The sequence below is a fragment of the Salmo trutta genome, chromosome 40 (genome assembly GCF_901001165.1).
Source record: "Salmo trutta chromosome 40, fSalTru1.1, whole genome shotgun sequence".
Taxonomy (NCBI): Eukaryota; Metazoa; Chordata; class Actinopteri; order Salmoniformes; family Salmonidae; genus Salmo; species Salmo trutta.
The window spans coordinates 15063506-15076683 of NC_042996.1; the positions used below are offsets into that span (position 1 = coordinate 15063506).

Consider the following 13178-nt stretch of genomic DNA (forward strand, 5'->3'; position numbering starts at 1 on the left):
TGCGAGTCTGTAGTTCTCTGCAGGATAGCTCGTTTTGTCAAGGAATCGAGTTTAAGAGGTAAGCAACGATCAAAACATATTATCATCGCTAAAGTGGTAGCATTCTAAATTGTGCCCAAGAGCTAGCCAGTTAACTTGTAAGTTAGCTTGATAACGGATTTGACATTGTTCAGTGACCAGTTGTTAGCACGCAAGCTAACTATCTCGTTGGCTAGAACTGTGGCAGTTAAAGCGCCACTTTCGAAAAGAGTAGCACTAGTTATTTCTCAAGATGACTGGCTAGCTACTGATGACAGCTTGGATGTCTGTGTCTTTGCTATTTGTTTTTGTGCGACAGTGATCAGCAAAACACAGTTGTTATGCTATCAAGTATTAACGTTACTCACCACTCAGTACTTGCATAGTCCGGGTAAGACAGTCAGCTGAACTGTTTAGTGTTCAGTGCTGGGACTGTTTGTCTTTGCTGGATCGCCTTGTCTGTATTTGGTACGTCTGACATTCTGTCTTTGTTCTTTGGGTAGCTAGCTACATTTCTCCAGGGTGGGTGGGGTGCTTGAGATGAGGCCAAGATGTCGAGTGCAGTGTTTGCAATGAAGCATAATCATCCCTCCCATGACCACGCGTGTCCACAACAGAAAGTTGAGAAATCACTTGAGACCGAGGCTGTGTAGTTACCTGAGCGGTTGTCATTTGCACAAATAGCTGGGGAATTTAGAACTACCATGGTAACAACTGCAATTTGCCCCATCCCACCCGTCGTACCATCCTTTCAACATCAGTCTTTACCATGTCCGACCTGCAAACAGAGGAGAGCAGTGCCCGTCTCTTCCCTTTTGAAGTTGGTTCTGTTTTATGATTCATTTTGTTGAGCTAAAGCCTTTGTGGAGATGAAGTGGATTGTGCTTTGATGTCAATTTTTTCTTACTAATTGGATGATGTATTTGAAAAGGGATGGAGGGGAACAACCCACAGCTCTCGCTTTCCCCTAACCTTGTTCTTCTCTCTCGCTATGTCCGTCCATCCAGTAGGGGCGAGATGAATCCCTCCGTCCTTGTGCTCCCATGCCTGGACCCTGGGGGGACGGTGAAGCTGGAGGGGCCCGACATGGAGCTGCAGAAGATGCTGATCGATGAGCGGATGAGATGTGAGAACCACAAGATCAACTACCAGACTCTCAAGGCTGAACATACCAGGTAACAGCCCGGGAGAAGTGTGTGTAATACCATAAATACTGATGGTGTGATGTGTTCACACTTGTATATATCTCCTTCACTGTGTTTGTACAAGGCTGCAGGATGAGTTTACCCGGGGGCAGGGAGACCTGAAGCGTCTCCTCAGTGACAAGCAAACCGCCCAGGAGAAACTGCAGCTGCTGCTGGCTGAACTCCGAGGAGAGATGCTGGACAAGACCAGGGAGCTGGAGGAACTACGACTACAGGTACTGGAGCTCGTCCATAGAAAACACACCTACTGACCTGTGACTACTGTAGTGTCCCCTTTGTGTATGGCAGTGTCTCTGTGCCAGTGTGTACAGCAGTCGGTTTGTTTTGTAAGGTGCTGACCCCCCAGCGGTTGGAGCTGTTGAGGGCCCAGGTGCAGCAGGAGATGGAGGGGCCTGTCAGAGAGCGCTTCAACAAACTGGAGGAGGTGAGCCTCGCGCCCCAGAACACTTCTGTCTGTTCTCTAATGCTATTTACTGTTCTATTGTTCTCCACTGCTTCTGACTACTTTTAACTACCTCCGCCTGCCTCTGCTTTTCATGCTTTGTACTGCTTCTATCCAGCTTCAGCTGCTTTGCATAGCTTTTAACTTATTCTCACACTTTAGTTCCACCGTGCTCTCGAACTGTCACAGCTGTAACTGCTATCTCCACAGCAGCCGCTTGAGAGCTAAGTGTTGAATGTTTTTGAGGGCAGGGATGGGTGGGCGATCACACTTAAACTGTCAGATTATTGACAATGACAAAACAGTGCATCCGTTCAAGTTCAACTTTTTCTGTTTCTCCTCCTTGACTATAACCAGCCCTGTTCTCTGTGTTCCTTGCAGGAGACTGAGAAGTACAGGTCTGAGTATAACAAGCTGCGGTACGACTACACCTTCCTGAAGTCTGAGTTTGACCACCAGAGGGAGGAGAGCGCTCGCATACTGGAGGAGAAGAAGGTCCGCTTTGATGCTGAGGTGTGTGTGTGAGACATAACGTTTTCAATGTGAGGTCCGATACAGTATGTTTGTCTTTGCATATACACTACATGACCAAAAGTATGTGGACACCTGCTCGTCGAACCATCTCATTCCAAAATCATGGGTATTAATACGGAGTTGGTCCCCCCCTTTGCTGCTATAACAGCCTCCACTCTTCTGGGAAGGATTTCCACTAGATGTTGGGACATTGCTGCGTGGACTTGTTCCATTCAGCCACAAGAGCATTAGTGAGGTTGGACACTGATGTTGGGCGATTAGGCCTGGCTCGCAGTCTGCATTCCAATTCATCCCAAAGGTGTTCGATGGGGTTGAGGTCAAGGCTCTGTGCAGGCCAGTCAAGTTCTTTCACACCAATCTCAACAAATCATTTCTGTATGGACCTCGCTTTGTGCATGGGGGCATTGTCATTCTGAACCAGGAAAGGGCCTTCCCCAAACTGTTGTCACAAAGTTGGAAGCACAGAATCATCTAGAATGTCATTGTAGCCCGAACCATGAAAAACAGCCTTTGACCATTATTCCTCCTCCACCAAACCTTACAGTTGGCACTATGCATTGGGGCAGGTAGTGTTCTCCTGGCATCTGCCAGACCCAGATTAGTCCATCAGACTGCTAGATGGTGAAGCATGATATATCACTCCAGAGAACACGTTTCCACTGCTCCAGAGTCCAATTGCGGCAAGCTTTACACCACTCCTGCTGACGCTTGGCATTGCGCATGGTGATGTTAGGATTGTGTGCGCCTGCTCAGATATGGAAACCCATTTCATGAAGCTCCTGACGAACAGTTATTGAGCTGACATTGCTTCCAGAGGCAGTTTGGAACTCGGTGGCGAGCGTTGCAACCGAGGACAGACGTTTATTTTACGCGGTCCTGTTCTGTGAGCTTGTGTGACCTACCACTTCGCAGCTGAGCCGTTGTAGCTCCTAGATGTTTCCACTTCACAATAACAGCACTTACGGTTTACTGGGGAAGCAGGGCAGAAATTTGACGAACCGACTTGTTGGAAAGATGACATCCTATGGCGGTGCCACATTGAAAGTCACTGACGTCTTCGGTAAGGCAAATTTATAGCCAATGTTTGTCTATGGAGATTGCATGGTTGTGTGCTCGATTAAAAAAATAATAATAATAATTTATACACCTTTCAGCAACTAGTGTGGCTGAAACAGCCAATTCCACTAATTTTAAGGGGTGTCCAAATACTTTTTGTGTATATATAGTGTATGTATAGACATTGATCTTCTGCTATGTTGTGTGTGTTCAGGTATCACGGCTGGAAAGGGACAGAGAGGAGCTGATGGCCCAGTATCAGGGCACAGACCCGTCTAGAGACGGTAAACGCGTTGAGTCTCTGCAGAGAGAGAAGGCCCAGCTCCACCTGCGTCTGAAGGGCCTGGAGGCTGAGGTGGCTGAGCTCCGGGCCCAGAGGGACAACTCTGGCCAGCAAGTCGAGAACGTGCAGCGCATCCAGGTCCGCCAGTTCGCAGAAACCCAGGCTGCAGCCAAGTCACTGGAGGTAAGAAACTTGTGGTCTCTGTCTGTCAATCTTGAACTGTTATTGTCACTATGAATATTAAGCTACATGATGAAATATATCTGTTGGAGTAAGTCCTAACTTAGGTAGAATGACTTTACTGTGTGCTTGGTTTGATTTGTGGAATAATTCATAATTTGATTGTTTCTCAGGCAGAGAGGCAGTCACTGCGCCTGCAGCTGGAGCGTCTGGGGAGCGAGTTGCAGCTGAGTCATGAGCAGAACACCCAGCTGACCGGCAGACTACACAAGACTGAGAGAGAGGTCAACACTCTCACCAGCCAGGTAAGTACCTATATGATCCTTAACCTCTAACCCCAGAGATCATCAGCTGTGTTACTCATAGCAGATGCTCTTATCCAGGTCAACTTACAGTCCCCACCATAACCCCTTATATCAATAGGTTGCTGTGTGCTCATGCCAGTCTCTCTGTTTCTTTCAGATGGAGGGCGCAAGGCACTCTCACAAGCTGGAGGTGGCCAACGTGAAGCTGGAGTGTGCCAGGTCTAGAGGGGAGGTGGAGAGGGAGAGAGACACACTACAGGGCCAAATGGAAGGTAACTCCGCAAATAACCTCTGTGTGTTTTGATCATACATGTACTGTACATCACTCTCATTTTAGTCTGCAAACTTAACTCTTTCCTTCCCGTCTCTCTCCTTCAACTCTCTCTCTCTCTCCCCCTTCCTTTCTTCTCTGGCTGTCTGTCAGGTATGCAGTCTGATGTGGAGGTGTTGAAGGGAACGGTGGAGAGACAGAAGGAGGTGCTGGCTGAGAGGGAGAGGGAACTCGTCCGGAGGGCGCAGGCCGCTCGCGAGGAGGAGTTCCACAAAACGGCCACCGTGCTCGAGGAGAAGTTAGGATCCATATTCTTCTCCCTCTCTCGGTGTCCCTCTCTCACATACACACTGTCTCAGATTACTTTGAAGTTGTGTAAATTGATCGTGTGTGTGTATATAGTGTGTGTGTGCCACAGGAGTTGGTGGTACCTTAATTGGGGAGGGTGGGCTCGTGGTAATGACTGGAGCAGAATCAGTGGAATGGTATCATATACATCAAACACATGGTTTCTATACGTTTGATGCCATTCCATTTGCTCCATTCCAGCCATTTTATGGGCCGTTCTCCCCTCAGCAGCCTCCACTGGTGTGCGTGTGTATATAATGTGTGTTCAGATCGGTGCTGGAGGATCGTCTGGCTGAGCTGGAGCAGCAGAGGGCGCTGCAGGATGCTGCTGGCCACACCCAGAAAGAGGAGTGGGAGGAGCGTCTCCGTGGCGCCCAGCTGGGGGAGGAGTCTGCCCGTAAGGAATTGCAGAACCTCAGGTTAGTAAGAGGTGTTGCTTTACCTGTGTATAGTATGCATTACTAATATATTTCATAGAAATGTGTGTTAATGTTCCTGTGTATGTTGTCTGTCAGGACTAAACTGCAGCAGCAGGGCTCTCAGCTGGAGGAACTGGAGAGACAGAAGACAGATAAAGCTGATCTGAGACGGGTACTAAACTGCTTGAGGCTCAGCGCCTTGCCCTTTCAACATTGATTGGCTGATGTAAATGCCCTCTATGTTAATGTCCAATCAACATTGAGTTGACCACGTACCCGTCCCTCCCTCTCACAGCAGAACCAGGAGCTGGGGTTGCAGCTGGGGACGTTGTCCCACTCCGAGGCTGAGCTTCTGGAGTCCAACCAGCGTCTGAGGGACACCCTGGAGAGGGCCCGGGAGGACCTGAGAAGCGCCCGCTCACAAGCTGAGAGGACCCAACACGAAGCCGAGCGGTACACTGCTTCACCTTTATACTGTGGTCTGTATACTGTATAGATATGCTGTCTATGAGGAGGAATGGAACCGTTAGAAATTCTACTGTTGGAACCATCAAGTGGTTTCTATTCTAACCTTTCTAACCCTCTCTCTCTCTCTGCAGATTGGTAGAGGAGCGTTGTGTGGAGTGGTTAGAGGAGAAACACAAACTGCAGGAGAGGGATGCAGAGCTGCAGGAGAAGTACGGCCTGGCCAAGGAGAAACTACAGAGGGCTGCGCTGGCACAGAAAAAGGTACGTCCCCCCCCCCTCCATCTTCACCTCTCTTCCCTTTCTTCTTTGCTTCTCTTACTTCCTTTTCTGAAGTCTCTCTCAATTTAAGGTCTCTCTCACTCTGACTCTCATATAGAGGAAAAACATGACAGAGAACAAGGAGAAGAGATACCAGGATAAGATCCAACTACTGGAGGCTAACATGGCAGAGCTGGAGCTACAGACCAGCTCAGCCAAGAAGTATGTATTTTTTCTTACTGTGTGTGTGTGTGTGTGTGTGTGTGTGTGTGTGTGTGTGTGTGTGTGTGTTAATGAATGTGTGCGTTTTAAGACCAGTATGTGTTCCTCAGGCGTCCTTCCTACATCGAGGAGCATGCCCTCCTTAACAGACGACTGAAGGAGCTGCAGCGCCGACACAGCGAGTTCCGACGCCTCCTATTGGGCAACCAGGTGACCTCTGCCACAGGCCCCGCCCTCATAACCTCCACTCCCGGCCCAGGACTCGGCCCTATCTCCATCCTCGTACCCGGGTCTGAGGGGCCTAGTCTTCATGTGAGTACACTGAATCTGGGTACCTTCTCATATACCTTATCACTGGTGTTGACAGATCAGGGCCAGTATCCATAAAGAGTCTCGGAGTAGGAGTGCAGATCTAGGATCAGTTTTAATCTTATTTATCATGATCTAAAAGTATGTGGACGGGGGGGTTCTGGTCCTGAAAGGAATAGCTAGGTGAGAGCATCCTGTCACGCTGTTTCACCGCCTGGTACGGCAATCGCACCTTCCGCAAGGGTGGTGCAGTCACCCCAACACGTCACTGGGGGCACACTGCCTGTACTCCAGGACATCTACAGCACCCGGTGTCACAGGAAGACCAAGAAGATCAAGGACCTCAGCCACCAGAGCCATGGCCTGTTCACCCTTCTAACATGTAGAAGTTGGAAACTGTACAGCTGCATCAAAGCTGGGACAGAGAGACTGAGAAACAGCTTCCATCTCCAGGGCATCAGACTGTTAAATATCCATCACTAGCCGGCCTCTGCCCGGTACCCTGCCCTGAACCGTAGTCAATATCACTAGCCGGCCTCCTCCCGGTACCCTGCCCTGAACCGTAGTCAATATCACTAGCCGGCCTCCTCCCGGTACCCTGCCCTGAACCTTAGTCAATATCACTAGCCGGCCTCCGCCCGGTGCCCTGAACCTTAGTCACTATCACTAGCCGGCCTCCGCCCGGTACCCTGCCCTGAACCTTAGTCAATATCACTAGCCGGCCTCCGCCCGGTACCCTGCCCTGAGCCTTAGTCACTATCACTAGCCGGCCTCCGCCCGGTACCCTGCCCTGAACCTTAGTCACTAGCCGGCCTCCGCCCGGTACCCTGCCCTGAACCTTAGTCACTATCACTAGCCGGCCTCCGCCCGGTACCCTGCCCTGAACCTTAGTCACTATCACTAGCCGGCCTCCTCCCGGTACCCTGCCCTGAACCTTAGTCAATATCACTAGCCGGCCTCCGCCCGGTGCCCTGAACCTTAGTCACTATCACTAGCCGGCCTCCTCCCGGTACCCTGCCCTGAACCTTAGTCAATATCACTAGCCGGCCTCCTCCCGGTACCCTGCCCTGAACCTTAGTCAATATCACTAGCCGTTCTCCGCCCGGTACCCTGCCCTGAACCTTAGTCACTATCACTAGCCGGCCTCCGCCCGGTACCCTGCCCTGAACCTTAGTCACTATCACTAGCCGGCCTCCGCCCGGTACCCTGCCCTGAACCTTAGTCAATATCACTAGCCGGCCTCCGCCCGGTACCCTGCCCTGAGCCTTAGTCACTATCACTAGCCGGCCTCCGCCCGGTACCCTGCCCTGAACCTTAGTCACTAGCCGGCCTCCGCCCGGTACCCTGCCCTGAACCTTAGTCACTATCACTAGCCGGCCTCCTCCCGGTACCCTGCCCTGAACCTTAGTCACTATCACTAGCCGGCCTCCGCCCGGTACCCTGCCCTGAACCTTAGTCACTATCACTAGCCGGCCTCCGCCCGGTGCCCTGAACCTTAGTCACTATCACTAGCCGGCCTCCTCCCGGTACCCTGCCCTGAACCTTAGTCACTAGCCGGCCTCCGCCCGGTACCCTGCCCTGAACCTTAGTCAATATCACTAGCCGGCCTCCGCCCGGTACCCTGCCCTGAACCTTAGTCACTAGCCGGCCTCCGCCCGGTACCCTGCCCTGAACCTTAGTCACTATCACTAGCCGGCCTCCTCCCGGTACCCTGCCCTGAACCTTAGTCACTATCACTAGCCGGCCTCCTCCCGGTACCCTGCCCTGAACCTTAGTCAATATCACTAGCCGGCCTCCTCCCGGTACCCTGCCCTGAACCTTAGTCAATATCACTAGCCGGCCTCCGCCCGGTACCCTGCCCTGAACCTTAGTCACTAGCCGGCCTCCGCCCGGTACCCTGCCCTGAACCTTAGTCACTATCACTAGCCGGCCTCCTCCCGGTACCCTGCCCTGAACCTTAGTCACTATCACTAGCCGGCCTCCGCCCGGTACCCTGCCCTGAACCTTAGTCACTATCACTAGCCGGCCTCCGCCCGGTACCCTGCCCTGAGCCTTAGTCACTATCACTAGCCGGCCTCCGCCCGGTACCCTGCCCTGAACCTTAGTCACTAGCCGGCCTCCGCCCGGTACCCTGCCCTGAACCTTAGTCACTATCACTAGCCGGCCTCCTCCCGGTACCCTGCCCTGAACCTTAGTCACTAGCCGGCCTCCGCCCGGTACCCTGCCCTGAACCTTTGTCAATATCACTAGCCGGCCTCCGCCCGGTACCCTGCCCTGAACCTTATTCACTATCACTAGCTGGCCTCCGCCCGGTGCCCTGAACCTTAGTCAATATCACTAGCCGGCCTCCGCCCGGTACCCTGCCCTGAACCTTAGTCACTAGCCGGCCTCCGCCCGGTACCCTGCCCTGAACCTTAGTCAATATCACTAGCCGGCCTCCGCCCGGTACCCTGCCCTGAACCTTAGTCACTAGCCGGCCTCCGCCCGGTGCCCTGCCCTGAACCTTAGTCAATATCACTAGCCGGCCTCCGCCCGGTACCCTGCCCTGAACCTTATTCACTATCACTAGCTGGCCTCCGCCCGGTGCCCTGAGCCTTAGTCAATATCACTAGCCGGCCTCCGCCCGGTACCCTGCTCTGAACCTTAGTCACTATCACTAGCCGGCCTCCGCCCGGTACCCTGCCCTGAACCTTTGTCAATATCACTAGCCGGCCTCCGCCCGGTGCCCTGCCCTGAACCTTAGTCAATATCACTAGCTGGCCTCCGCCCGGTACCCTGCCCTGAACCTTAGTCAATATCACTAGCCGGTCTCCGCCCGGGACCCTGCCCTGAACCTTAGTCAATATCACTAGCCGGTCTCCGCCCGGTACCCTGCCCTGAACCTTAGTCAATATCACTAGCCGGCCTCCGCCCGGTACCCTGCCCTGAACCTTATTCACTATCACTAGCTGGCCTCCGCCCGGTGCCCTGAACCTTAGTCAATATCACTAGCCGGCCTCCGCCCGGTACCCTGCCCTGAACCTTAGTCACTAGCCGGCCTCCGCCCGGTACCCTGCCCTGAACCTTAGTCAATATCACTAGCCGGCCTCCGCCCGGTACCCTGCCCTGAACCTTAGTCACTAGCCGGCCTCCGCCCGGTGCCCTGCCCTGAACCTTAGTCAATATCACTAGCCGGCCTCCGCCCGGTACCCTGCCCTGAACCTTATTCACTATCACTAGCTGGCCTCCGCCCGGTGCCCTGAGCCTTAGTCAATATCACTAGCCGGCCTCCGCCCGGTACCCTGCTCTGAACCTTAGTCACTATCACTAGCCGGCCTCCGCCCGGTACCCTGCCCTGAACCTTTGTCAATATCACTAGCCGGCCTCCGCCCGGTGCCCTGCCCTGAACCTTAGTCAATATCACTAGCTGGCCTCCGCCCGGTACCCTGCCCTGAACCTTAGTCAATATCACTAGCCGGTCTCCGCCCGGGACCCTGCCCTGAACCTTAGTCAATATCACTAGCCGGTCTCCGCCCGGTACCCTGCCCTGAACCTTAGTCACTATCACTAGCCGGCCTCCGCCCGGTACCCTGCCCTGAGCCTGCATGGTCATTCCAGACGTCTGCATTGGCCGTGCAGCATTTATGGTGATATGGCCTCTGCAGAAGTCAGGGCATTCATACTGCTTGTGCTTCGCCGCGCATAGCTGTTGTCAAGGAAGTGAGTTTGTTTATACAGGACCTCCCGCCCTCACCTACCGTCAAGCAATCATGTCAATGCGGAGCCCTACAAAATTAGAGAGCTGCACGGGGATGTGGTACGGAGCTCAATGTGCCCACTGCATGTCTCTGGGGGCTCCGCAAGTGAGTCACACCATCCATACGGCGCCTCCAACCACATTTTCTGATCAAGCATAAATTGGCTTTTAGTTAGCATAATCATTTAACACTGGTCACTTTACTAATGTTTACATACTGTTTTACTCACTTTGTTTATACTTCTTGTCATGGCTAATTTTTAGCTATATTTTTCTTGATTATGTGTGTATTACTGCACAGTTAGAGCTAGAAACACTAGCATTTAGCTGAACCTGCGATAACATCTGTGTACATGACCAATAACCTTTGATTTGATAGGTGTTAGCAATATGGTAGATCACAGCTGCATCCCTTTCTGTCCCTTCTCATCCTCTTTCTCCCCACTCTCTCTCAGGAGGAGCAGCACCAGAGAGAGTTATCACTGCTGCGTCGGAGGCTGGAGGAGTTAGCCTGTACTCAGCAGCAGCAGATGGAGGAACTGGGGCCTCCCATGGACAGGGGCTCTGGCCTGCACGACTCTCTCCCTGAACTCTGACCTCTCCACTTTGACCCCCCCCCCCCAGAGAGTGAGCGTGACCTTCATTGTAGGATTTATTACTCCCTAAAAGTGATGTTTTGGTGATATGCTAATTTAACAAGTGAACTCTCAAATATTTTGTGAAAAACATTTTGATTTTATTGGCACAAAACAAATCAAATGAAAAGAGAAAGAACTACATGGATTCAACGTTTACATTCTTTGGTGAGTAATGGTACTGCAGTCCTTCCATGCCTTGACTGTTGATGCCTATGTAAAGAATGATATCGATGGCCAACCAGTGACTTCCTCAGAGTTTTAATTGACTGTTGTGAGATTTGTATCAAATGTTTACACTAAGGCCATCACTCTGAAACCTTAAAAGCGTGATAGTCCCAAAGGCATTTGTGTTAAAAAAAAGGTTGTTTTCATGGCTCTAAGGAGCTGTGACTTGCACAACATTTATACAACTTTTTTTTTGTAATGTTATTTCAAGATATGTGTTTTTTGTATTTGCAATTCATACAAATAAATGTTTATGATTTACTGAGGTCGTGTGCATATTTTTTGTTGTGAGCTTTACTTGTGAAAACCATTTAACACTAGAACCGCTGAACTCTTCTTTAGTATTTCGGTTGAGGAAACAAAAGTCCCAGCTTCAGAATAAGACTATACTGCTTCTGGGTAAATGTCTGGCTAGAATGTGACCTGCTAATTCATGCTATCATTTGGTTCATCCCAGTAATCTGAAAAGCCTCCTTTTTTTTTCTTTAATTGTAAATCCCCATGTCGTCTCCTGACATTCCGTCTTTAGCTGGCCTTCAGCATGTCGAAGGGGAGGGAGTGAGCTCAGTTCCGCGAACAGTTGAGGCTGTCAAACAGGCTCTTCACGTGCTGCAGTTGCTCCTTCAATTCCACGGGTGCGCCGTTCTGATCCAGCTTCAGTTTAATCTGCCAGGGAAACGCCACACACATCCAATTTTTGTTTACAAGTGGTCAAAAAAAATAAAAAAATGGCCAGCTCGTGTCCATAAACTTCAGACCTCAGCTAATAGCAATATGCCACAATGGGGGATTATCATTCCACACTAAGTCTAGGCATGAGCTTAAACTAAATATTTGGCACGGGTATGGCCAGCTGCCATTGTAGAGCTCAAAACAGTCAACATAGATCATTACAAAATGAAGAACTGAAAACAGTCTGACCACCACACCACAGAGAAGTGGTATAGGCTGTGTTTTATGCTCTGCCTTACCACTACAGTTATTTTTCATTTCCCAAGACCTAGGCTATGTGCCAGTCAGCTTTACAGTTACACAATGATCATGTTGGCCTGAACGACAGCGTTTTCAAGATGTTCAGACCTGGTTGAAGTGACTAGACCTTGCAGGGGAAGTGTGAAGGTTATGGGGAAAATAATGAATGCATGTTAAGGGGAGATTACGTGGGTGGTGAGACTACTAAAAGGGAGGGCGAAAAAGACGGACAGACAATTTACCTCATCAAAGTACCGCTGCATGTATTTGTAGAGCTCCCAGAGGGCAGCAGATTCATTGAATTCATGTTCATGTTTCTAATGAAACAGAAATATAAATGTAATGTCCTTAACGCACAATATCAAAATAATGATTTTATTTGAAAAATGAACCACTAGAGGAGGGGCGGTACCTTTGACTCCTCATGCAGGAACTCTTTGAACTCAGAGCTGTTGATTGGTGGCTGGTCCCTGACCTGCTTGTAGTAGGCCCTCACTTCCTGCTTGTACTTGGAGATATCTTTGGCATAGAGTAGCTTATTGGTTGGGTCATGCTGGAACAGAGAGAGGGTAGAAGAGTCATGTCAAATCTAGGTGATAGGTGTGATTAAATTTGAGCTTCTAGTATTGTCAATGCCAGGTATTCTAAGAGGCCTGCAAGTTATGAGGCAGAGTCGGTGGCTTGGATTTTGTTTTACATCTATGGGCTCGATTCAATCAGATTTGCGCTAGCCGACAGTGTAGGAGGTGGAACAGTGGAAGAGCTGTCAAATCCATAAGCGGCTACCGGCATTATACCTGTCGCTGCTAGCGCTGAGCGTTTAACTGACATTTCTTATTTAATTTTTTTTTAAACAACTAATGGATCGACGTCGGTTCAATTAATTTGAATTCCATTTCGTTTTTTTTTAACGTGAGCTCAACGCAGTGTTGGGAGTTGTAGTATCCAACAGGCCAATATTCTACATAGTTTACTGCAAAAAAACATGGTAATTAACTACAATGACCATAATCCATTGTGCTCCTACTTGGCCTGTCTGTGTAGGGCAGACACCAAAAGGGAGAGAAGAGACAAGCAATGTTGCCTCAAATTCTTTGTGTCACTGAGCAAATTTTAGGTCTTGTGAGTGGAAACTTGAAAGTTGTGAGAATTATTTGCAACTTCCGACGCACGTTTTTTTGTGAACACTGAGCTTGTATCCTTACAGTTTGACAGTAGCCAATAGGCTATTTGAGCATAATGTAGGCCTACCAACAAAACCAATGGAGCAAATCCCATAACATTTTCAC

The 13178-nt window shown here is 50.3% G+C and overlaps 2 protein-coding genes across 6 annotated transcripts in view; one reads left to right on the forward strand and one right to left on the reverse strand.

The window, feature by feature from the left end:
* On the forward strand, positions 1–10819 carry LOC115180483 (centrosomal protein of 83 kDa). Of its 2 annotated transcripts, none has more exons than XM_029742621.1 (16): positions 1–58; positions 1026–1193; positions 1288–1438; positions 1555–1647; positions 2047–2178; positions 3470–3721; positions 3892–4023; positions 4181–4295; positions 4448–4592; positions 4912–5061; positions 5158–5233; positions 5357–5514; positions 5661–5790; positions 5906–6009; positions 6120–6321; positions 10510–10819. In XM_029742621.1, exons 2-16 carry the CDS (start codon positions 1036–1038, stop codon positions 10648–10650), a joined length of 2139 nt encoding a protein of 712 aa, XP_029598481.1. In that variant the 5' UTR covers positions 1–58; positions 1026–1035; the 3' UTR covers positions 10651–10819. The 2 variants fall into 2 exon arrangements, with proteins under 2 accessions (XP_029598481.1, XP_029598482.1); XM_029742622.1 differs by having other exon boundaries at positions 8–58; positions 1029–1193.
* Positions 10769–13178, reverse strand: part of LOC115180481 (plexin-C1) — a 21796-nt gene continuing 19386 nt past the window's right edge. For 3 of the 4 annotated variants that reach the window (XM_029742615.1, XM_029742614.1, XM_029742613.1), the window contains exons 28-30: positions 12302–12442; positions 12132–12206; positions 10769–11583 (exon numbers count right to left, since the gene is read on the reverse strand). In XM_029742615.1, the coding sequence (XP_029598475.1) occupies positions 11482–11583; positions 12132–12206; positions 12302–12442 (318 nt within the window). In that variant the 3' untranslated portion in view covers positions 10769–11481. Of the gene's footprint in view, positions 11584–12131; positions 12207–12301; positions 12443–13178 lie in introns of those variants that run through there. The other variant, XM_029742616.1, reaches the window with a different exon arrangement.